General features: G+C 40.7%; 1 protein-coding gene across 1 annotated transcript in view; it reads right to left on the bottom strand.

The window, feature by feature from the left end:
• The window catches only part of FBN1 (fibrillin 1), a 159,233-nt gene that overhangs the window by 128,886 nt on the left and 5,416 nt on the right, over positions 1–24,931 (bottom strand). The window contains exons 2-5 of the mRNA XM_075045230.1: positions 15,358–15,440; positions 14,340–14,438; positions 7,326–7,421; positions 5,636–5,731 (exon numbers count right to left, since the gene is read on the bottom strand). Of these exons, the coding sequence (XP_074901331.1) occupies positions 5,636–5,731; positions 7,326–7,421; positions 14,340–14,438; positions 15,358–15,440 (374 nt within the window). The remainder of the gene's footprint in view (positions 1–5,635; positions 5,732–7,325; positions 7,422–14,339; positions 14,439–15,357; positions 15,441–24,931) is intronic.

The raw sequence follows: 24,931 nt of genomic DNA, 5'->3' as shown, positions 1-24,931 counted from the left end.
CTACCCGTTGTAATATTTAGAAAGAAAAAAATATACACAGCACTACACTAGTCTCGACCACTTTCAGCGGCTGCACTTTCATGGAGAGGCTCTGGGCAAGATATTTTTACATATGGCATTAATTCTGGGAACTTTTAATAATGGCCAAATATAATTAAAAATTATGCAAAAATTCCTGCCATGAAGGGAGCAGTACAGAAACGACTCTGTTTGAAGAAAAAGCAATCATTTGCTCATACTCTGAGTCCAGAAAAAAACAAAACACACGTGGTACGTTTTTAATATTTGAACTACATCAGGCCCAATTCTGCTCCTATGCAAAGCGAGTGGCAAAACTCCAAAATGCAGCAGGATTGAGCCCCTCATGTTGTCACAAGCATTCAAATAAACAAACAGGGCTGTAACACATTCTAAGCTTCTACTGTGTTCCTCTAAATGGATCCAGACAGAAAAAGAAAAACACATTTCATTGCAATTTTTGCAATACAAGGATAACAACAATGTGCAATTTTATATTATACAGAATTCGCCCTCTTAAAGTATAATCATCCAAATGTCCAAAGAGAAACAGATTCAAAGAGTCAAGAAAGCTGTTATGCACAAGTTCGGAGGACACAGTTCTACCAAATCTGATAGGGATGTCTGATCTCTCTGAGCTTTTAACATCACTTTTTCCTCTGGACTTTCATAAAGTGCATGACATAGGGATGTTTTCACATGACCCAAATGTGGGCACCTCAAATAGCCAGCTAAATCCCCTAGGCTATTTTACAGACAATAAAAATTGCTGTCAATGTTTTGAATCATCCTCCGGGTAACATAAGCTAAGACCCTGCTCTCAATCTCTTCAGCGAACCTAAAAGGAACTCCAGAATCTGTAACTCATTCAAGTTATTCATCATTATAAGTAAAATGGCACAAAGATGGCATCCTGGTTTTAACCAGTAAAAGAAATTTTGCTTTGCTTGCATCTTCATTTTCTGTCACCTGTGATTTCTTTTCATTAACAGTATGACTAAACGATATGCTAAAAGCTGAGTGCACCTCTCAGATCTTAACTGACTCTGAAAGCTTGGGCCAAAATCCAGCAAGGCCCTTAAGCACTTGCGTAATTTTAGGCATATTGACATCTCAGGTTTGAATTTAAATGCATGCCAAAGCCCATCACTGGATTGCAGCCACAAAACTCAGCACCTTCCAGAAGGAAACCTTGAAGTTCAAATTATAACTTAGCCAATATACATGAAATATTTTCCTTTCTGGACTACGTATTTTAAATGTGTCTTAAATTGCTGTAAGAAGCTTTTCCAACTCCACTACACTTCTACTGTTCAGCTTACGTCAAGTTCACCTTTTTGATGAACATTATCCCACAGAAAAACCAGTTCTGTTGTGCTTATGGTACACCTGCATACACTTGACAGTACGCCCAGGAGGCTTCCCCCGCTCTGGAAAGGTGCCGAACAACATATGCAACAGCTAAGGAGCTAATGATACATGTGTGCCACTTTTGACCATGCTACAGTTATCAATCCAGCTCTGACAGAACGTATCTCACCAGTGACATGGTACAAACTCCCAGAACATGAAGAGGAACTCCATTGATAACAATGAATCTAGAAGTTCCTTTTGCTCATGTTTATAGTTTTTTTATACCATCATTAACACTTTGAAGTCACACAAAAGCAATTTGTGTGCCAAAACTGTCGAACGCCAGCTCTTACCCTCTCAAAGAATGACTGAATATATACATAAAAATACTCATGCCACAAATTTGATGGAGTTTGCTACACTGTGAAAGCAACAGATCTTTCACCAGATAAAGCCCTTTCATTGTCCATGTATTTGAAGCTATTGACCTACACGGAAGTCTTGTAGATCTTCATTAACAATCATATGGTCAGCATTTACTGAGGTAATACCAATCAGGCTAATTTGTATTACAAATATGGACCAAATGTATGGAAAAACTAATTAAAACAGTAGACACAGAACTACACAACTTGCCTCTGGATCTAAGAAACTGGCTCTAACCTTGCTCCAACTACCTGCAACATTTTAATTGTTTTCCTTATCAGATTATTGGAATAACCCCCATGAATTTGGTTGCCCCAACACTGTTTTATTCAAGACAATTCTAAAATATGACATATGCAGCAAAGGCTGGAATATGCTTTAGTCTGTGACATACGTGCCACAAACACTCTGTGACTGTTACTATTAGTTGATGCTTGTAGAGAAAAGCACTGCATGATATGCAGCAGTAAATTACTTGCATCACTGCTAGCTTGTGGCATGGCATAACCTAGAAGTCAAACCACAGGCAAACAGATGGAGAATGTGCATGCCATAAAACCATATCACTTCAGATTACATTTATATCCAGAAGTGGTGTTTTCAAAACAATCTGCTTCTCCTGCTTCCCCCAGAAATGTGATAGTTTAAGAGACTATTTCTCTTGGGTAATTTCCGTTCCCCGCCCCCCCCCCCCCCATGCATAGAGATGCTTTGGTTTTGTTTTGTTCTTCCCCCCCCCCCCGCTTTTTTCTTCTTTCTAATAAAGACACAGTTTTACTCTACAAGGCATGAATCTTGTCAATTTACTGGATAACATCCATCCATATATACATCAGAAGCCCACCAGGGAGTGTCACAAATCCACATAACTTTCCAAAGCTAGATTCAAAATATGGACCTCTTACTTAGTTGACAGATGTGTAAAATCGTATGCAGCCAGACAACTCCCTAATGACCACACAGGTGCATGTGCTGAACAATGCAAGTTATTCTGACTAAGACCAACATTAGCTTATACTTGAAAAGTTATCTTCAGAAAAAGTTTTTCTGATGGCATAATGTGATTCTGGGACTAAAAACCACCACACCCTTTTTAGAGGAGGGGAACATATTAGCTCAGCTAGGTAGAGAGGCTGCAGGAAATCTCTGTGAAAGAAGCCAAATTTCAGAGGTTTTCTAGGAAGATATGACTATCATTTGGCCTCAGTACTGCAGTGAGCATTAGCCAGAAATACTACAGCTCATTAATGTCTATCTTCTCTTTTATTGATAACTATAGAATCAAACACATGTTCTAAGTAAAAACTGCCTATGGACAAGGCATATAAGTTACAGATTTCCACCTCAATTGTGCTCAGTAACATGCACGGGATTTCATGACAGCATGATTTGGCTCAAATGGCTCTGTGTCACCAGTTTCTCACTCCACCCCACACAAGGCAGGAGCCCTGAGGGACAGGACTGAAGCTATTAGCAGACTTCAGCCTTGAAACTCGCCCTAATGAGGTGGAGTCAAACTGGTCCCAGATCAGGCAACATAAAAGCAGCATTAAACAATTTTCTTCTGAACTTGCACTTTACAACTCCTCACCGGACTGAAGGCTCAAAAGCTTCACCCATGGAGAATAAGCAGTCATAGCTTGAAATTCAAAGCCTTTGCAGTAATATTCAGTACATTCTTTACCTATAAAGCCTTCATTCTCTTCAAACTTAGGATTTTTAACCTAATTTTCCATTCCTCTTGCTCCTCTACAGCAGTGAAATCCCAAGATTCAGAAGAGAACTACCTTTCAATCTTCAGAAAAACTTCACCATCGGTTTGAACTACTTTTACAACATCTGAGTGGACAACTGGCAAGACTTCACACAGTGCCAACACAGCAATTTTTTCTGCTGTAGGGAGTGCAGGAAATACCTGCTTCATCCTACCGTCTGCTCTAGCACAGAACAAAAAGCTTTGGTCCCCTAAGATTTGTTGTTCTGCATCACCCACCTATGCTGCCCATATAAAAAAATCCAACCATTAGTCCAGGTGCAGCATTGACAGCAGTGATCATCTGACACACTCACTGACAGAAATTTCATGTGCTAAGCACATCCCCTACATGCAAGCCCAAAATCAGGTCATTAATGTCTATTCTGTCACAGGTTCTTAGATATGTAACACAACCTATTGTATGAGTAGTATGGATGGATTTCCAACTAAACAGATTGTCCTGGTTTCAGCTGGGATAGAATTAACTGTCTTCCTAGTAGCTGGTACAGTGCTATGGTTTGAGTTCAGTATGTGAAGAATGCTGATAACACTGATGTTTTCAGTTGTTGCTCAGTAGTGTTTAGACTATAGTCAAGGATTTTTCAGCTTCTCATGCCCAGCCAGGGCACCTGACCCAAACTGGCCAACGGTGTATTCCATACCATGTGACGTCCCATCTAGTTTAGGAACTGGGAAGCGGGGGGGCAGGGATTTCGCCGCTCGGGGACTGGCTGGGTGTCGGTCGGCGGGTGGTGAGCAATTGCCCTGCGCATCATTTGTACATTTCAATCCTTTTATTACTACTGCTGTCATTTTATTAGTGTTATCATTATCATTATTAGTTTCTTCTTTTCTGTTCTATTAAACCATTCTTATCTCAACCCAGGAGTTTTACTCCTTTTCCTGATTTTCTCCCCCATCCCACTGGGTGGGGGGGGGGGAGTGAGTGAGCGGCTGCGTGGTGCTTAGTTGCTGGCTGGGGTTAAACCACGACACAGATCAATTGATAGTTCTAACAAATGAAAATGTTTTATTTTTAATATTACAAAATTCAACAAAAGGATTATACCTAAACATTGTTCACTATATCTCCCTCAAATGAACCGTTAAATTGGTTTAATATCCCTGAAAAAAATCCATATACTAGGTAAGACAGTTGGTATAGCTGTGTTTTCATCTGGAAGCAGCTGTGATTATCACTATGGATACGCAAATAAAAAGCCAAAATTGATAACAATAAATCTGTACAAAATGGAAAGAAGAATTGAATAAACTCTGCCAAAACAAAACATGCCAAAGACAGAGGGAAGATGCTGCTTATCATTGGCAAGCAAACGTATCAGAGATACAAAGAGCTTTTCTGACGACTTCGAAAAAGTTTGAGTAAAAACACTTAACAATATTTTTTATTTGCCACCTCTAACATTGGAGTCTTTTCACAGCAAAAAAGTAAATAAAAGAAAGGCCTTAATCAGTTGCATGTGCGTTTCATCCTGGCCTCTATCCTTATGAAGCTCACACATCGGTAAAAATGCTGCTTAAAATTTATTTTCAGTATTGAGACTAACAAAACCAAATCAAATCAATTCAACTATAGGTTAGAATAGGTAATGGCTCATCAACCCTACCACTAGAGTAAATAAATGTGGATTTTTGCCCCGGGAAAAAAAATGACACTTGGTAAACATACCATGAACTGAAGAACTAACCATTAAAATCATACCAATCAATGCTTGTGATATATAAAAATCACAAAAGAAGATAAGATTGAATGTTTGTTTTTAAATCCATGCTAAAGTTTTCTTTCTCATTAAAAACGCCATTTAGGAAAGTTGTTACCATTTTAATTTGTGTTATTCCATAACTAATATCTCCACAATTTTCTTAGACTGGAGTTTTCCTTTCAGTAAAGCTTCCTTATGTTGCATTCTACAAGAATGTTCATTCTATTTTACCTCATTCATAGACAGCAACAAAATATTAATATTTAAATATTTTATTTCATATTACTATTTAAGTATTTTTAAGTTACTATTAAGCAAGTTGGAACATCAAATTTTTTCACTGTTTTAGGGCACATACCTCTTTCACACTGGGGTCCAGTAAAGCCATATGTGCAAGCACATCGGTTCGGAGCCACGCATCTCCCTCCATTTAGACATCCATTTTCACAGACAGCTGTATCAGATGGAAGGCAAAAGTAATCTTTATTGAGCTATTTCCAGAAAGACACGAGATATGTACTTGACTAGCTCAGGTAAACTGGTAAAAATGGTAAACAAAACAGGACAGGATACTTTTTTTCCAGAATCTACTTACAATCTTTTCTTATTTGCTGGCCTCATTAGCATCATGAATTCATCTTTTCAAGGGAGCACAATATAAACACAGTAACAAGCACAGCTTTTCTGACCTCTCAAAGCCTTTCTCTTTGGGATGGCTAGACAATTCCATAACTTCAAAATAACACCTCTTTCAAACTTTCAACAAAGAAACACCAAAATAGTAGAGATTGCAGATAGAAGGTGCAGAAGAAAATTTCATCTCTAAATCCTCTAAATTTTTCCCTATTCAGAAGCAAATTTAAAAATGTATTTATTCCTCTACCGTAACAGAAAAACAATCCAGTATTAAAAAGCTGTTTGCTGATGTTAAATAATTAATGCTATCAACTAGGATAGCAAAATGTAATCGCTATTTATTTTGACTCAGTTAATCCAAGATATTCTTCCCCTGTATGATGCTGTCATTAGATTCAGAACCTAATTTTCCTTATAATAAACTCCAAAAGCAGTTGCTCTCAAAAATAATCAGAAAATATAACATTCACATGAAAAAGGGGCTTTCAAATACAATTTGATGCTCATTGAGTAATATTATTCTTCGTTCAGTTTCACATTCACTTCAGTAGAAAGAAGGTTTCCATTTATCCTCTTCTACCACTTGATATTTCACAGAGAAGGCAGAAATACAATTCTTAATCCTTTCACCATGTGATCCTCTTCCAGATTATTAGGGTAAATTCCTGGTCCCACTGAAGTTCATGTAAAGTGTGCCATTGATTTTGACAGAGCACAAAAGGTTTTCATTAAATGAGCTAAGCACATTTTCCCTGTCAGACCAATAGTTCACCAGATAGCAACATGACAGCCTTGGTTAAAATCAGTGTCTACATCTTTATTTGAGTTTCTTCACAGCATTCCAGCCAAGAAGAGCAAGAGACCACCAGAGTCAGTTCGGGAAAGATTTCAAGCAGCGGATCCAGGATGGCTGTTGGCTCGGGATTGATTGAGGTAATCAAAAATATGTCCATCAACTCTAACAAGACAACATCAAAATGAGCAAAATTCCTAAAGCATACTAGCTAAGTCTGAAGCAAACCCCTGAAATTAAAACAAGGCTTTGTATTAAAAAGCTTAATTTTGTCTATAAGATGAAAACTGAATCCCATGTAAAATCTAAATGTATGGCCTATTGCTCTAGTGAGTGGAAAGCCCTGGAGGTCAATGGGAATTATGGTAGTGCGAGAACTACAGGATCAAGTTATATCCAATTATTATGAATTCACATGATGTTTATTTTAATAGTCCTGATCAGAAAGAATTCACTCAGCATTCATTACAAAGTCATGTGTTTTCCTGTAAAATTCCACTGTACCTGATCAAAAACAAGCTCAACATCAGTTGAAATTTAGTGCTAAAGGGTGCCCAATCCACACACCCCAGAATTACTTAACTGTACACAGTATCTACATTAATAAAAGTGTACTTACGCTGTCCACAGTGCGTTCCTGTATAACCCTTCTGACAGAGGCAATGGTCATCACTGCAGCTACCTCCATTCATGCACCGGATGTTACAGTGTTGTACTTCAAAGGGAAAAAAGATTTTCCTCAGTTAAATCAAACCAGTCAGAAACACTTAACTGTCTTCTAAGGGTGGGGTTTGGGGTTTTTTTAGGGATTGAGTCTGTGAATCAGAAACCAAGGATGCATATTTTAGGACAGATACTTAAAATGGCAGTACAGAAAACAATATTGATTTATGGATCCTAAGGAATACAGGACATGGTGCAAGAATTTGATACCAGCCTTATTTACCAAAGTCAAAGGCATTTCATATGAGCATAAATGCACAGAATTTGTCTCCTAGTTTGCAATGATGAGAAAAGGCCATTAATAAGGGAAAAGTACTAAACTTCGGGCAGACACCACCAAGAAGAGAGTCTTATCATCTGCACAATGTGGGAGGGAAGTATTAAAGAGCAGCATTTAAGGGAAGCTCCCGAAGACAGCCTGGTTCTGCCAACACACGCAATATCAGAAGCTGATCTGCCCAGGTAGGACTTCTTGCATGAGAAGGAAAAATAACAGAGCAATTTCTTTCTGTATGCCATCTGTGGGGTCACCCCATCTCCAGATAAAGGCGCTGCTAGCTGCGGTGCTTAGGGGCTGCGGAGCTCACAGACAGCATTTCCACAGAGCCAACAACCTTCCCCTGCAAGGAGCAGAGGCGGGGGAGCAGCGGCACGCTCTCCTCAGCCACAGTCCCATCATTTATAATGACTAACATGCAGCTTAAGTCCCATGCCAGTAAAGCATAGAAGTCTGTGCTGCATTTTTTCTAATAATAAGGACAAATATACTTTTTAAGTAGACATTAGGAACAACTTCAAGTATGTCAGGCTCTTCATCAGGCATAGAGAAGCAGGCAGGCCTCCCGACAAAGTCAAGTCCTCCTTACAGGTCCCGCTGTCCTACACAGCTGTGAACTGGGGCCAGCACTCCAGTAAGCAGCCGGGAAATGGTTTCCCTCTTAACAGGAACCACATGAAAGGCTCCTCCTCAGATAGGATTACGGTCAGATCAGCATTTCAGTAGATTGTGATGGAGCACTGGATACCTACACCATGCTGTCTGAAATGCTCAGGACTGAAAAAACAGAAATTGCATGTCCTGCCAGAGCCTGTTGCTAACAGGTGCCATGCCAACCACTGAATTTTTCCTGTTGCACAAAGCCCTTAAGCATCATTTGGCTTTTTACAGTTCAGAAGTATGTCAATGGAATTTTATTTTTATTTTCAAGTAGAAATAATCATTTTAACTGTATTGCCTTCTATAGCAATAGAAATCCACAGAACAGAAGTTAAACATGCAATTGGAGAAAGGATTTAAAACAGTCTAGCATTTAAAACACTGGTACTCTTAATTCTTCAATTATAAAAGTAAGAACTGTATCTTACATTTCTTATGTGTCTAATAGCTATGATACAACTTTGTTCTACTTCCGATGTACTTCAGGCAACAAAAATGTACTAACATTCCTCAACAAAAAGTAAAATTGTCTGTGAATACAGAGTGAATATCTGGTGAAGATTTTTGGACAATGTCCTAAGTAGGTCAGAAAAAGGTGTATAGTTACTTTAAAACGTGTAGTTCAACTTAGCTTTATACAATCTTAGAAAAACAGAGGGGATTACAAAAAGCATAGGAAATGATATCATCTGTCAAGCAGGGAAGGAACTTGAAAACCACAAACTGATTTCAATTAGAGCAAGCTATGCCAAGAGCTAATTTCCATTCCCACATGAAGACCAAAGCCATTTAAATAGTTTGAACTACATTCGAGATAAAAAGGTTAACAGTAGCTTATATGATGATTTTCATATTATTTATTCAAGTAAAAGTAAAGTGTATTTCCCCATTTTGGGATAAGGAGTGGTTTTACACATAACACACACACACACACAGAGCTTCCATAATTTGCCTTACTGCTTCTTAAAGGAACTTTTCCAAGGTAAAATATGTCTTCCTCCTTTTTAAACTAAAATCATTATGGGAGACTGCTGGGACATCCAGACATCTTTATTAAAATGAGCCATTCGAATCAGTGAGCTTTCTCCCTTATTACCATGCAAGAAAATCAGTAAACTAACTATTTATTTTCTGCCCTCTTTTGAGGGAATGTTGAAAATAGTATTTCCAAACTCATACAGACCATTCTGAAATATTACCCTTTGAAAAGTTTATAGACATGCGAAGGCTGTCTGGAGCTCAGATGATGATTTTAAGACTGCTTGAAAAGTAGCATATTAATGCAGGTCCATAGTCTCTTTTCTCAGCAATATCAACAACTCCATTAATGTCATCAGAGATATTCCAGTAAATTAAATAACCTGTTCCAAGGTATCACACTGACAGAGACTCAAGGAAAAAGCACATGAATTACCATAAGGCTAGTAAATCCATGCATATAGCTTTGCCTTAACTGGATATCCACAGGAAATGTTAACAACATTAATAAATTATTGCTTTTAATCAATTATTGTTCTCCTTCGTGTCCAATTTGTAAACAGTCTGCACTGGAAAGTTCTGAAGTCAAAACAGGAATAACTGCAGGAACATAGCTTTATAAACCTGCAAAAGAGCCAGCGAGACCAAACGCATCCACACACACTTTGTGTGTGGACAACATTTGCATTGTTTATCAAAGTGAAACAACAAGCTGCACGCTTAAGCATAACAGTTCCTGACTTTTTTAATAAATTCTCAGCAAAACTGAGTAAAGACTTCATCACACCACAACCGCTCACGAAACGTTCAGGAGCTCACCGAGCAGAAGAAAGGTAACACACAGGCCATCTACTCTGCGATCCCACACTAAAAAACGTGAGGTGTGAGGGTCTGCGATCCTCAGGTGGGAAAACCAGCGGAGCCACTTGTCCAGCACCTCGGGCCGAGGGCACTCTGCAGGGTTGGCCGGCGGGCACCCAGAGGAGAAGCCGCCTCTCGTCTCTCTGTGCCACTGCCAAGGAAACACTCCCAACCCCGGCCGTGCATGACGCAGGGCTTTGTCTGCCAGGAGCTGTAAACAAGGAATGACGGTCTCATCACATCCCAGATGCTCCGCGTGCTTTCTCTGTCAAGTGACTGACTCAGGAGAGGGATGGCAGCTAGCGCCAGGACGGGACACGGGCCTGCAGCCCTGCATGGGGTGCTTAGAAAACCCGCAGCAGCCTTGAAAGCTCTGGAAACATTTAAAATTCAAGACCTTTTACCACCTCTGACAGCAGCAGAATATAAGGGAAGGGGCTGAGCTCCAGGTTTTACTGCCGTTGAATGGACATCTCCCACGCCACCCCAAGGAGTGGGATCCTGGGGCGCGAAGCCAAGGGCCCAGGCTCCAGCCTCCCTCTCCTGAGGAAGACCTCAGTCCCCGGCTGGTGCCTCCGAAGCTGCTAGCAGGGGGAGCGGAGCAGGCCCCATTTTGCACTCAGGCAGCGTAACCAGCCTGCCGGGGGGGCGCAGACACTTGTCCCCGCCGGCTGCCACCCCCAGCACCCACCACAGGTCTCACTGCCTCTGCCATGGCTCCCTTCCTTCAGAGACAGCCCCGTCAGTAAATGCCTTCCCAGTTTAGGCCAGCCCAAGCCATTCTGACTAAAACAGGCTGGAAGCAAAACCAGTGGCTGAGCTCAGAGACACACCTGACCCGTAACCCTGGGGGCAGCAGGGGGTGCCTGGTGCTGAAGGAGAGACCCTCCTCCTCCTCATTCACCCCCCAGCTCCCACAAGAGCAGAGCAGCCACTCCAACAACATGGTAGGATACGTCTGCAGCACAAACGGGGGCACGGCTGCAGCATGAACAGACAAAGCCAAAGCAGCCATGGCCCAGGTGGTTTGGGAGGTAGCAGCAGAGCAGCCCCCACAGAGCTGGTCACAGCACAGGGTGTAGGACGTCTCCCCACACGTGCACCTGCAACGTCAGAGCCACCCACACATCAGAGCCAGCAGGGGGGATGCCTCCACACGTGGCAATCTTACCTCCAAGCCTACTGTAAGCATACCCAAAAATTCGGTAATTACACAGAAATAACCACTACTCGGCCAGCAAGTTCACTGATGTCACAAAAATCCCTGCTGAGAAAACCACCGGTTGCTCTTTTCAACCATGAATCGGATTCCTAAAGCTGACTCGTAACCAGAAAAGTCCCAACAACTGACCTGCATAAGAATCAAACTTGAAGGCTTTGCTTTGCTTTCCAATCCACATGCTTTCCAATTTGCATTAATCATTTGATTCCGGCAGACAACCAGTCTACAAGAGCCACCGTGAATTCGGTTTCTGCCTATGGTTGTACATGCTATAAAATCTGTGCCCACTACTGATTCTTTAAGTACTAAAGACACGCATAGCTTAAAATATCCAAAAGATAACTGAGACACATCTCGTATATCAGAAACCATACATTTAATCCCGAGAAATCGTGGCACTTTCACTCATATTTTTTATTTGTACTTTGAATGTGACAAACTTGTATCATGTATTTTTTATTTTTTTGATTATTTTAAGAAGAGTTTTTTCTCATTTGTTAAAATGTATAATTAAAATAAGATTTCATGAATGCATATTCTGACAAAATATTAACTGTTGCCAATGGGAGTTGACAGAAACCCTTTGATGTCAAACTGTGTTTTTAATGTGTATGTTTACTTTGTTTCCTAATAGCAGATCTAAGTCATTGTGGTCTATTGTGTAAATACGTATTCATGGATTTTGTCTACAGTGCCAACAGAGCAAATGACTTACAGAAAGTGTATGTTCTGTAAGCCCTAATGAGGTGCTGGATCATAAACATTATTACACAAGAGTGCACAGAGGCAGTGCAGTCTTTTCTCTCTACAACAATTCAAGACACTTTTGCTTTCAGAATTGGTTTGTTTTAATAAATAAAGGTGATATGACTGAACACACAAAATGTAGCTTAAATTATTGCACTGATTAAACAAGATATAAACAATATCTTTTTTAAGCCAAGTGCTAGGTCTACTTGTAAAGTGTTGATACTTATATTGTATACAGAAAAGCAACATTTGAGAGTGGCAATGTAAGGAAAATAATGTCAGCACTGATTAAAGAATATGATTAGTAGAATATTCATACCTAGGAGAAGTAATTGTCAACAACCAAAATAGCTACGTCGTATAGACTTTAGAAGCTGCTTGACTAAAAACTGTAGTAAAGTCCTTTTGCACCCACTCATCTGTGCAACTCCAATGAAGGCTAAAGCTATGGAGATCAATGGTAGAATATTTCAGAAAAAGAACCACAAGAAGAACCGTAACTTTACTCATATTCTGTTTTTCTTTTAAGTCTTGACTCATAAAATACTTCAGTGTGGCCTAAGAAAAAAAATGAGGTAATACTAAAGCCCACTCGTTCCTGCCTTTTACAAAGGTGCCAAAACATGGGACAGATGTAGGGATATCTCTCTCCTTCTGTACCCCGAAGGGGACCTGGGAGAAGGTCATACTTTCCTTTACTGGCTTACAGGATTAGGGCGTATGCACCTGGTAAAATAGTAGCTGCAAACTGAGGCAGGAACACAACACCACACACATTTGTGCAGCATTTTGCACCCTTCCTCCTTCCAGTACTCTCTGGGAGCTCCATACCCTCCTCGTGCTGGCCTCTCCCCAACAGACATCACAGGAGCCTGAGAAAGGGGTTGAACTACAAAGAACAATATTTACCATTTTAGTACATGCCATTCCATTACATTCCACAGTTGTTATTGTTTTTCCACTGTTATTGCATGAAAAGGATGCTAAAGCCACAAGCTGAAGTGGTCAGTTATGTGGGAAAACTCTTATCAACTAGGAAAGCAAAAAAAAATGGCAAGGTAGAAAATAGAGGGGCAAAGCAGACCACACAGTGAGTCTGAAAAGATATTCAGAACTAAAAGGATGACCATTTTGCATAATATTACAGACCTCAGCTGAGTGCATCCCCCACTGACTTCACTTAACATGTTGTCCAGATAGTTATGGGCATTTGTGGGAAGCAGTTTCCTCCAAAATTCTTCCCAGAAACTTCACATTTTATATAAAAATCAAAATCATATACATTCTAAGAGACAAGCACCATACTCAAATGAGAATACAGTGGACTTAACAGCTGGCATCTCAGATATGAACTGAGATACTATCCCAAGGAAAATCCTACTTCATATCAGATACTCTACCCATGATGAGCCATTGAGCTACCTGGTTCATTGAATGAATTTAATTTTACTTGTTTTTTTCTGGATCTCAGGAAGCTTCCCTGAAAACCTGAAATCCAAACATTTCTAGGAAAAGTCATCTCTCTGAGAAGTTTCATTTCCAAAGCATCTGTTTTCTTCTGATGAAAAGCTGATCCACTTAAAAACCTTGACCAGTTCTGTGCCTCTAGCACCTACAGAAGTATCACTTGAATAAAGTCAGCAATATTAGATTCAGAAGATACGTACTGAGCCTGACAATGAAATGCTATAATACTTGTAGGCCTATGTATGTAAAATACAGCATAGTGTCTGGCTTAGTAACCCCCAAAACGAGAGTAGAATTACAAAGCAAGTCAACTTCAGCCAATTGTCAAAAGTCATCTCTCTATCATTGCAACTTTTGTGCTGTATATGAGTGCAAGTCCAGCGTTGAATAGAGATAAGGCATTTTCCAGAAAGCAAGGAAGAGTGGAATTAGTGTTACAAACTGGCAAATGAATATAGCTTCTCATAAAACTAATTTGGTTTTGATTTGGCAAAAAAAAAGTGTCCCCAATAGCTAGTCTCTGAGTCATTCTTCACTTTTGTCATAGAAGGCTACACTTTCTTTCCTGTGGTAAAAGTCTGCCTGGTGACTCAGAGGTTATTTGTCTTAAATATTGACCACTGAACTATCTTACATACCTTAGTAGCTTCACAGACTCAAAAGAGCAATATCAAAGACACAGAAGAAATACTTACTTGATTTTGAACCACAGGAGGGGGCTATCTGACCATTTGGGCATGTGCACATGTTTGGTCTAGAGCAAAATCCATCCCCACAGGAATGTCTGCAGATTGCTATAAAGAAAACATAAATGCCTTTAAAATACGTTTCAAAAACCCCAGACACACAAAAAACACCTGACAGAAAATATGCATTCAGTACCATAACATAAATACCTACAAACTCGTTAAATTGCATACAACAGATTCTAAAACAGCTCCTCCTGTTCATCTGCATCTCTGTAGCGGACAGCTAAAACCTAGACCTTCACAATCTGTTATGAAAAGGTCTGGGAACATGCCGCAGGCCACACTAGATATAGGGAGATTTCCTTGGAAAAGTGAAACTGTGGTCCATTTTACCAGACTCCTCTTGGAGGAAGGATGGCACTGAGGGAGCATTACAATGCTCCCTTTATTTCTGCACCAGACACACACAAGCGTAATAATTCCCATCTGACAGCACGTTGCCTCAGTATCTCTGGAGAGGGTCTTATCAGCCTTAGGCAAAGTGCCTTTAACAATTATTTCTGGTACGTTGTACCATTACACATGAGTATGCATACAGCACTGTGATGTATGTATGTATTTATATCCCTACATATGTATTTCAGGGATATGGTCCAAACAAGCAGAGAAAATGTACTTGCTGGCCCAATGCTGTTGCCTCCTTCCATTTACTTAAATAGATTAACATATTCCACTGCTACTCGCTCCTGAGAGTCCACACACCCCTTGGATCCCTTTACCACAGACTTAAACAGAACATGTGGATGAGATTAATCCTTTGTTAAATACTGGTATCACATCACTGCAATGTAGCCCACAAAACTTTGTATATTAGCTTAATATATTTAAAATGGTAAAGAAATGATGTACAGCTGCTATTGAAACCATATAGAAACCATTTCAGTTCTGGTACACAATTAAAAATACCCTGACGTAGAGGGACAGAGATAAACCTCAGTCATAACACATAACTGGATTAACTTACGGACTATGCATTGGTTTCCACCAGGTAAAGTTTTCCATCCAGGGCAACAGTAAGCATTGTAACGTGATCCACACACATTTGGTCTGGAAAAAAAAGGAAGAATTCTTATTTTTACTCAGAAATATGTTTTAAAAGTAGAGGCATAAAAACGGAAAAAGTAAATCACTGCAATATACATTTCAATAATTAAATCTAGAAGTGTTGTATGTTTTTAGCAGAACTCTATGCCTTCAGTTGTGGGGGTTTTTAGGTAACATACACTTTCACAAATTGAAAATTGCATTATAAACACAAAATCAATTCAGTAACATCTGAACAACAGGAACAGAATGGCCAAACCTTGTCTCATATCACTCCATATCTGGAAAAGAAGCATACAGGGCTTTTGAGCAAAACTCCCATTTAAACACAAAATGAGGGATCACACCCAACATCATTAGTGAACACAGAGGAAATCTAGTGCTCTTTGATAATTTTTAAGCTTCATGTTGCTTTCTCTTCTTTAATCTAAATCAACATTACTCTTCTGTACTTTGTCCATGAGCAAAACTATGTATTTATGAGTGAAACATGCCAACCATGACATTAGCCAAATAAATGAGCCAAAATATGTAAATGCTTCATTAGCAAAAAATTACTTACTATCAAAAAAATCAAGGGTGGGATGTGAGTGCATGTAAAGAGACAGGGTCCTGTGAAATGAATATGAAGGGCCTACTGCCCTTCTTAAATGATGGATCCACAGGAATTTTTCTTTCCAACCCGTTCTTCTCATCCGTGTTTACCCTTTCAAATAATTATATCACTAGAGTTTACAATGAAAGATGACAGGACATGACACTATTCCTATTGTGATTTTATTGGTAACAATAGAAAAGTTGAAATGGTTCTATACCGCTCACAAATAATAAATCTTTTTTTTTTAATCTACCCTGTCCTATTTATTTAATGCATCTATCCATGCAAGTAAAACCAGTAAGAATAGCTTCAAAAATTGGAAAATGTGCCTTATTTTGTTGTATGTTTAATAATCTTATCAGAGGAAAATTTTACAGCTTCTATTAATATTGTGAACAATTACTCAATAAATTAATGAAACTAAAGGTAGCTATAAACCAGTACTTCCTAGAAACTGCTTTATTAAAATACTGTCTACAGATTAGAGACAGATTTAAAGTGTTTATTGTTTTAGGAAGGGTTTTCTATTATTATTTTGTCCTTGGTCTTTCAGAAAGTTCTTCATCCCTAATATTGCAATGTCTAAGTAAACAACAGTTACCTCATATGGTGAGGCAACTTAAGACAAACAATCTCGATATATACAAACATCTATTTATGCACATTTTCTAACTAACAAGACTTTTATACTCTATTTATTTAGGGATCTGCATTGTTAATGCAACTTCCAGTATTCTGATTACACCAGCTTTGGTGACACCTAGTCTTTTCATTAAGTGCTTGGCCAGAAATTACTTAAGTCAAAGCAGATACTACCATTACCTTCCACTGGTTCTGGATAATTACAAAGTGGTAACCGAGGTGAATGTGAGCAACACAATTGGACTTGTTGCAGGGCCCTTTTCCCTTCCTGCAACTGGTGTTACAGACTCAAAGTCTTATTCATATAATTCCAATGTATTCAGTTTTAGTAATGTCAGCTACTTCCCTGCAGGGCTATAACCATGTAATTTTCCTAGAGTTCCCTGTTCATCTATGCCAAATGTTGCTCCACGATCATCTGCCAAGTAAGACTGGCAAGCAGACAAGTGAGATTGCTTTTCACCTTCTCCAGTCAGAAGAAATAATGGAACTTATTAAGACAGACAGAATGGGTTTGTTGCTACCTGTTACAACCTACCGGCATAAACCACCTATTTCTGATCCGGGTTGGTAAGAATCTATAAACAGCTGATCATAAAATGATGTTTAGGTACTCTGTCAAATTTCAGTCTCAGCAAGTACATGGCTTTGGGGACCATCTGGTCCAAGTTAAGAGTCAGGAGCAGATTTCTGTGCCACGGGGAAACCCGATTTTTGAAATCTGTTTCCAAAATGGGGCTCTGGAAAACCTAGATGTGCCAGCAACCATGAAGTCAGAGACCCTGAGAGCTTTGAAGCTGTCCACAGAGTAGGCTACGCCGTACACCCAAGAAGCTCCAACTCAGATGCAGCATGCTTAGCTTTAAAAAAAAAAAAAAAGTCATCAAACTGTACTTCCATGGAACAGTTTGAGCCTGACAAGTGCATTTTCCAGTGGAACACTTTTTCGTCAGAAAACTGCTGTCTAGCTTATAAAAGAAACCTATATTAAAGTCTGAACGCTACTTCTTTGAGTGGGAGCGAGTGTTCTTTACGTCTGCCTATTTGCAAAATGTCTTTAAAAAGAATTCATTTTGAACATTAAATTCACTGATATTTATGAGGTGATCAGACACTACAGCGATAAATCCCCATAAATAAATAAATAAATAAAGTATTCAAGGGAATAACAATTTACCTCATGTAAATCATGGAAACCATCAATCAAATTGTAAAGGTTCTATCGTGGTACTTAATTTAAACAGTTACCCACTGTTGTGTTTAATAGAGCATATTTTCCTGCTGATGTTATAGGCTATGAATACTAAAGAAGCATTTTATATTCTTATAAAACTGTTTTCCTGAACTGCACTACAAACAGAGTTCAGTTATAAAACCTGATTTATAATAATAAAATAAGCAAAAATGCATCTATACATCCCAAGCAACCTGCGGTGCCCACAGCACCTTCCTTCCTTTCACTCCAAAGCCCAGAGGAGGGAGAGAGCATCTCAGGAACAAAGCTGTTCCCATTGCAATTTAAAAAATACAAGTCTTTCACTTAATTTTAGAGTCACTTATGAACTTGTAAAGTATAAAAGGATTTCTGTAATGGTATGGTGCTGAGAGACAGTATGACTGATGCCCAGAGTTTCATCAAAGACGTCCAAAATAAACAAAAAATTATGTCTTTGATTAATGATATGCAAGTACAAATTCAGCAGCAAAATGAGTTGAATAATTATCAAAAGACATAAGTCATCAACTAGAAAAGCCTGGGAGCAGCAGAGAGAAAAACGTTCGTCTGGAAATTCTGATAACCAACACTTCAGAGCGATAGGTCTGGCTGACAGCATGTGCGTGCACCAAACTAGAAGATACTCCTCTTCAGGAACAACCGCAGGGAACCTCTACCCCGATTCCGAAGTAAAGCTTTGTCCTTCCCACCCACATGGGGATGGAGCCCAGGCAGGACTGCAGCATCAGCTCCTTCAGAGGGACACACGTGGCTCTGCCCCAGGTCAGCGCTGTGCTACCCCCGGGCTGTGGCTGCAACACAGTCTCCGCTCGTCACGCATTCTCAAATAAACGGTCTCCTTTCTCCATGGGGCAACACTGACATTGTCTCACAAAAAGGACCAACAGGGTCCCACCCTCCCTTGCTACTCCTGCTCGCAATGCCCTGTCTCAGCAAGGATGAATGACTGCCCAGCTCTCCAGAATTGCACGCAATTACCCAGCAGTTGGGGGTGGATTTATGGAGCGGGGACACAAATGTAAAACGATGGGAAGCAAATCATGCTAAGCTTGGCAGTGCCGTCTTATCAGATACAACCAGGCAGCGGGGGTACGTGACAGCCAGAGAAGCGAGGGAGGTGTTCAAAAGCCCCGTGTGAAGCCGGTAGCTGGGAACACCACCCAGCCCAAGAACGGCGGGGGCACCTCCAGCATTGTGGCTGTCCTCTCCAGGGCCCCGGCAGAGGCACAGTCGGAGCCCAGTGCTGCAGCCTGCCCGGGGGGGTGTGCTAATTCTGTACATCCCTGCTCTGCCCTGCCTGTGACCCCTCGAGGAAATTACAGCCCTCTACCGAAGAAAGCATTGCCCATCTGCAGCTCCCACGGGAGGAAGAGTTTCTGGCATTGCTGTGAGCAAGGCTTCAGGCGGAAATTTTGTCAGCAGCACTGCCATGCATCGGCCAGCGCTGGCGTAACCCAGGCTGAATCAAACCCAAAACATGGGTCTCAAATAAATTAGACAGAGAGACCAGACAGAGTGGGCAGAGAGCGGCTGAGAGAGTAAGACAGCTGATCCCCAGTTACAGCTGAGATGCAGGGATACTGGGAAGGGTTTCTAATTGCTCCCTGAACTCACTTTTCCTCTCCCTAGGAAAACACACAGGGATTCTTCCTTGCAAGAAAATGTTTAATGAAGGACTTCTATTAACTATTTGGCTGCAGTGGCTAACATATGTTTAATATAACGTAGGGACCCAATTTTCTGGCAGAAGAGATACAATTTAAAGCAACACCATCAGCCAACGGTTATTTTTAGAGAAGCCTTTGCCTATTTTTCTTCTTACATGGCTAACACTGGTACCTGCTAAAACTGTACCCAGAATTATTTGCTGATCATAGAATTGGAGTGGTGCTTCCATGCTTGCACTAGGAGTTAAAAAGCATCACAAACCTGAAAAAATGGTAGGCTGGTCTTAAAAGTGTAGTTGTCTAAGTCTGAATAAAACCAGCATACTAAGAAATAGTAGCCAAGTCTGAATACAACCAATGTACTAAGAAATAGTAGCTAAGGCTCCAGAACGTGAAGACGAATAGCTTTTACTAGTCATTTTCCAGAGACATAATCAGATCTATACCTTTTGCTGTAAAACAGCTTTATGTACCTTCCTAAACTTCTCAGCATCTCAGAGGAAATGCTAAAAGCACAGAGCGGCCCAGCTCTGCTGACTCCACTGGAGCTTTACTCAGCTTTCCCACCGAATCAAGAATTTCCCTCCCTAGAGATACTCCAAACCTTAGCGGACACAGCCATGAGCAACCCGATTTAAGTTTGCCCTGCTCTGAGCAGGGGTTGGACCACATGGCCTTCCAAGGTCCCTCCCCACCTAAACGACAGAAGCCACGTACTTGGTGCACAAATTAGAGGTCAATACCAAAAGCACCTCCTTTTGCTGCGCTGGTGCCTAACCCCTCCGCCTAGGAGCAGCAAGCAAAGCAGAACTGGGAAGGGAAGGTCCAGTTCCCAGTGGGACGCAGCAGCTAACGGCTACAGCACGGGATGGGCAGCCTTCCCAAGCCACCTGACACATACCACTCTGCATATGACAGCCCAGTGAAGAAGCCTGGTTGTCCTTAGACCTCACCGCTTCCAGTGAGCGCATCCGCAAACTGAGAAATTTAACTATGTTGATGGGATAGAGCAAAAAGCACAAACACAGGTCTGCATTTAACATGCATAAGCCTCATTTCCAGGTACCCCAAATACTTTAAACAGGAATTGCTTCTCTGTTGTTTAGCTAAATATTAGAAAACAGGATGTTTTCAGTCACTGTGCCCTTTTTCGTTATTTGGTGAAGATTATTAAGACGACTCTTGAAGCTATTTATTTCAATCATATAAAAGGAAAATCTAGGAAACAACGCTAGACTTTGAGAGCAAATATGAAATTTAGCTTCCATTATCCTATAAAGGATAAGCACGCATTTTTAAGCAAAATATATTTTTTACACGCAAAGGATTGCATCTGATGTATTCATTTTTACCATGCAATAAGTGAGCCTGGACATTTGTGCCATGCAGAGAGCCTAATACGATAACTATTTCTCACTCTGACAGTAAGGATACCGCTGTCCCAGAATCCTGGCTCAGTTCAACTGAAAAAATAACATGCTGAGCAGCTCTACGGGTATCTTTGGCTCCGGCCTATGTGCAAGTCAAGAGTTCAAAATGACATGCAAGTTTCCTACAGCAACACTGAACACTTTTCTAACCCTAACTTCCATCACACTGTGACAGCTAAATACAGCAATACAACAACAGCATTTGACATTAAGTGAATTCTTCCGCACTTGCTCTGAAAATCTGACCGTCTCTTTTGCAGGGACAGACTCATCTAACCTGACAGCCAGGCATTGTTCTCATTCATAGCCAGGGACAGACGCGTTTCTGGCACATATTCCCTCATTGTTCTACTTGAGAATGTCAATGGGTCCAGTTCGATGCCCAATCTACACGGCTGTATAAGACATGTAAAGTACAAGTATGCCACTACAAAAAACTATCTGCTGGGCCAGACAAGCACAGCTGGTAAACAGTAGGCATCCAGCAGGTGCTTTCTTATTTAAAAAAAAAAAAAGAGAGAGAGAGGTGCATTCAGGGGACAAGAAATCATAGCCTTTCTACCCTGGTAGCACTAAATAGCATCCCATGGGAAACATGTAACTGTGAGCTAGGGCAATGCTTAGCTCTCCAGATGTCACTTCCAATAGGCAACAGGGAGAGACCACTTTACACCTCCTGCACCACTTCCCACACTCACCATGTACCTGCTAATGGCTATCGATGGAGGTACACCTCCAAGAGAAAGCACACAGGCAAGCTCAGGATCTCTGCCAGCCAAGCCCCAAGGCTAGCCAGCCGCTTGTCAAGGCTTTCCCAGAGGCTGCGGGATGAGCTGGTGCCACCCACCATCCCTACCTTGGAGCAAATGCAAGCATTTAGGGAGTCTCATAAACCTGACACTTCTATCAATACTTGTCAGTGAACGCCCTTAGGCCTTAGGCGTTAAGCAATGCCATTAACTTGTGTTTTGAAGTGCTCTCCCTTAGGCTACTGGAAGATTTTAGGTAACACAGCAGCATTTCTCCTACTCCCTTCACAACACATCTGTATCCTACCCTCTGCCTCCTTGCTAGGATAGTGATACTGTGTTTTCAAAAGGCCAGTTATCTGCATGTCTCCCATAAGGCAATAGGAAAACCCTGTTGATACGGATCCCACTGGTTTAGTTCACCTTGTCCCTAGCAGCCACTGGTAATTTACTGTGTATACAGGGAAGAGAAAAAGATGAAGTATCAGAGGGAAAAAACAAAGAAGGAGAAAAGAGACAGGAAAAAAATGTTCCTGAAAGGAAACAAACTTTAGTTTGAAACCTCAGCTGAACATCACTGGATATTCTGATGTCCTCCAGCAAAACATGAGAGAGAGGGAATCTTGAAAAAGAGAATGAAAATGATTAAGACTGTAGACAAAAGAACTGTGGCTTTCATTTGGTATTTCTGAGGCTTTAATGGTCATGAATCATTTCATAAAATGAGAAGTAGAAAGGAAAACAACAGATTCTCCAGCAAGTCAACATTCAAAATATTCTTCTAGATAAAAGCTAGAACTCCTTCATACTTCAGTGAAGATGTATAAGCAAAACCAGAAGGCATAGGTTTTAATTTAACAGGCTACATTTTACCTGCCAATGTACCTTCCAAAGAAGAGCCCAACTTTACTGAGTTGTCACAAAAAAAATCAAATGATTCTTCTCATGCCTCTACCTGCACACCAACCTTAGCATGAATGAGGCTGTTCAGTAGCTCTGAAATCCTTTAAAAAAAAAACCAAAAACAACCCAGACCTGAAGCGGGAAAGTCAGAATGGATGAGAAACAGCCAAAGGAGACATCCACAATACAAGACCAAAGAACTACAAATACATTTTCCAGCAGAGTGTGATGGTTAATCAGAAACACTCCAGGCCACAATTGTTCCATTCTACAAAAATATTTACTAAGTCTGAGGAGTAAGACCAAACTGACACACAAGCATCTATATCCTCTTCATCTTTATGGTTCAGCAAGGAGATGAAGAAGAGGAACGAGATGGAAGGTGACCTTATTGCAAAGCAAAAAAGCTAATGATTAATTTCTTACTATTTCCATATGTATACATTCAAAGATCCCTAGCTCCTAAAGTCTTGTTTAAGCACAGATAGCTTTCTATTAGCCAATGTCTACTACACTTCTACCAAGAGGAGGTTTTCCTGGTGATCCATGTGGCTAAACAGTTTGGGTCTTGAATTCTGGGTAGTACTATTCTAATAATCACAGGCTGCTGAGTCCATGAATGTATTTAAAGAGACCCTTGCCAAAACTCATATTGAAGCTCATATGCAAAACATTGAAGTTTGTAGGATGGAAGATGAATGACAATGAAAAAAGCTGTCCTAAGTGAGCAGCACTGCTGAACAACACACCACAGGAAAGGCAAATAAGCATACAGGAAAACAGAAGCTGCAATTTTATTCAATAAGGACCACTGTAAATGAAGCTGACAGACGGACCGTCCCTGCCAAACCCTAACCCAGTGATCCTCCCATTGCTCCCAAATAAACTGACAGCAGCCCTATGCTTACTTCAAGTCTGCATCCTAAAGCCCAGTATAGCCCCAAAAGTTCTGGCACAGCACTGTGAAGTTGCACATAGAGTAGTAGCTTATCCAGTTAACAAGGCAAACATACCCAGATCAGACCGAATCTGGTGAACAACTTGCAGAACCACCACTGAACAGAAAATGTATCCTGTGATGTCTAAAAACAGGGAAGAAGTCTACTTCTATAAACCTTAAGTGGGGTCTTGATTGAGGAAAGTGCATCTGTGGTTAGCATCCCAGCCACATGCCAGAGGCTTCTTCTGCCTCCTCCAAATAACTCTCCCTGGAAACCTGCACTGCAACCTGCTGTACCCTGCTGCAAGCAGATGCACTCTCTGCAGGTGCTGTTCTTCCCCCAACTCTTTATGTCTCCAGTTTCTAAAGACTGAACACCACCTGTCCCCCCTCAATGAACGTTGAGCTAAACACCAACAGAGATCAGAAAGTCTCCAGAAAAACAACACCACACAAAAGATTAGACAATTCCATCACAAATCCATGGAAGAAAATGATTACCTGGAACACAAGGAAAGAAACAAAGCACAAACCACGACAAGTCTTGTCTTCTGAGTAAGAGCTGTAGCATAAACCTGTTTCTAACTTGCCAAGAAATTAAGTCATAGCCACAATCAGCCTTACACAGGACCCCTCAGGATGGAGAACAGCAAAGTACCTTCCTGTGATGGGACACAAAGTGGCAAACCCCACATGAAATTCTCCACTCACTCTGTACACAAAGTACAAACCTATCACAGGCCAGCTGTGACCCATCCTGCAGCATCTGGGTCAGCATTATCAGGCCAGCCTGATACAGCCAAGAGCTATGCAGCCCTAAACAAACAAACAAACAAATGAGGCGAAGAAAGGGAAAGAATTACATCCAATCCTGCCCTCCTGATCTTCAACGTGTCACCTTGGCAAAGTGGTGCTTGGTGACAGGAAACCTGCTTCATCTGTGTCCCCCAAGCCAATTTTACAATATCTCCAAAACAATCACATTTCATACAGTACATCAAGAATGTCGCTATACTGTTTATTGTAGCCTTTTTCCTCTGCTCTATTTGTGACTTACTATCATCGTATGGGAAAAAAGTATTCCTCTAATGTATTTGGGGGGGGGGGGGGGGGAGTGGGGGTGGTGGTCTGATTCAAATTTCAAACCGAAACATGGCACTTCAAAACCACTTGTGTCGGGCTACAATTATAATATGAGAAAAGACCACTGGGGGAAGACTGGCTAAGCAGTTAGTAACAGAATCACATGTGCCTAAGACACTCACCAGTGAAAGGGAGACTACAACAGTACCCACCAAAAGTTTTAACCATAGGATGGTTTTTCACTG

The sequence above is a fragment of the Buteo buteo genome, chromosome 13 (assembly GCF_964188355.1).
Source record: "Buteo buteo chromosome 13, bButBut1.hap1.1, whole genome shotgun sequence".
Lineage (NCBI taxonomy): Eukaryota > Metazoa > Chordata > Aves > Accipitriformes > Accipitridae > Buteo > Buteo buteo.
This window is presented reverse-complemented; position numbering and strand designations above follow the sequence as displayed.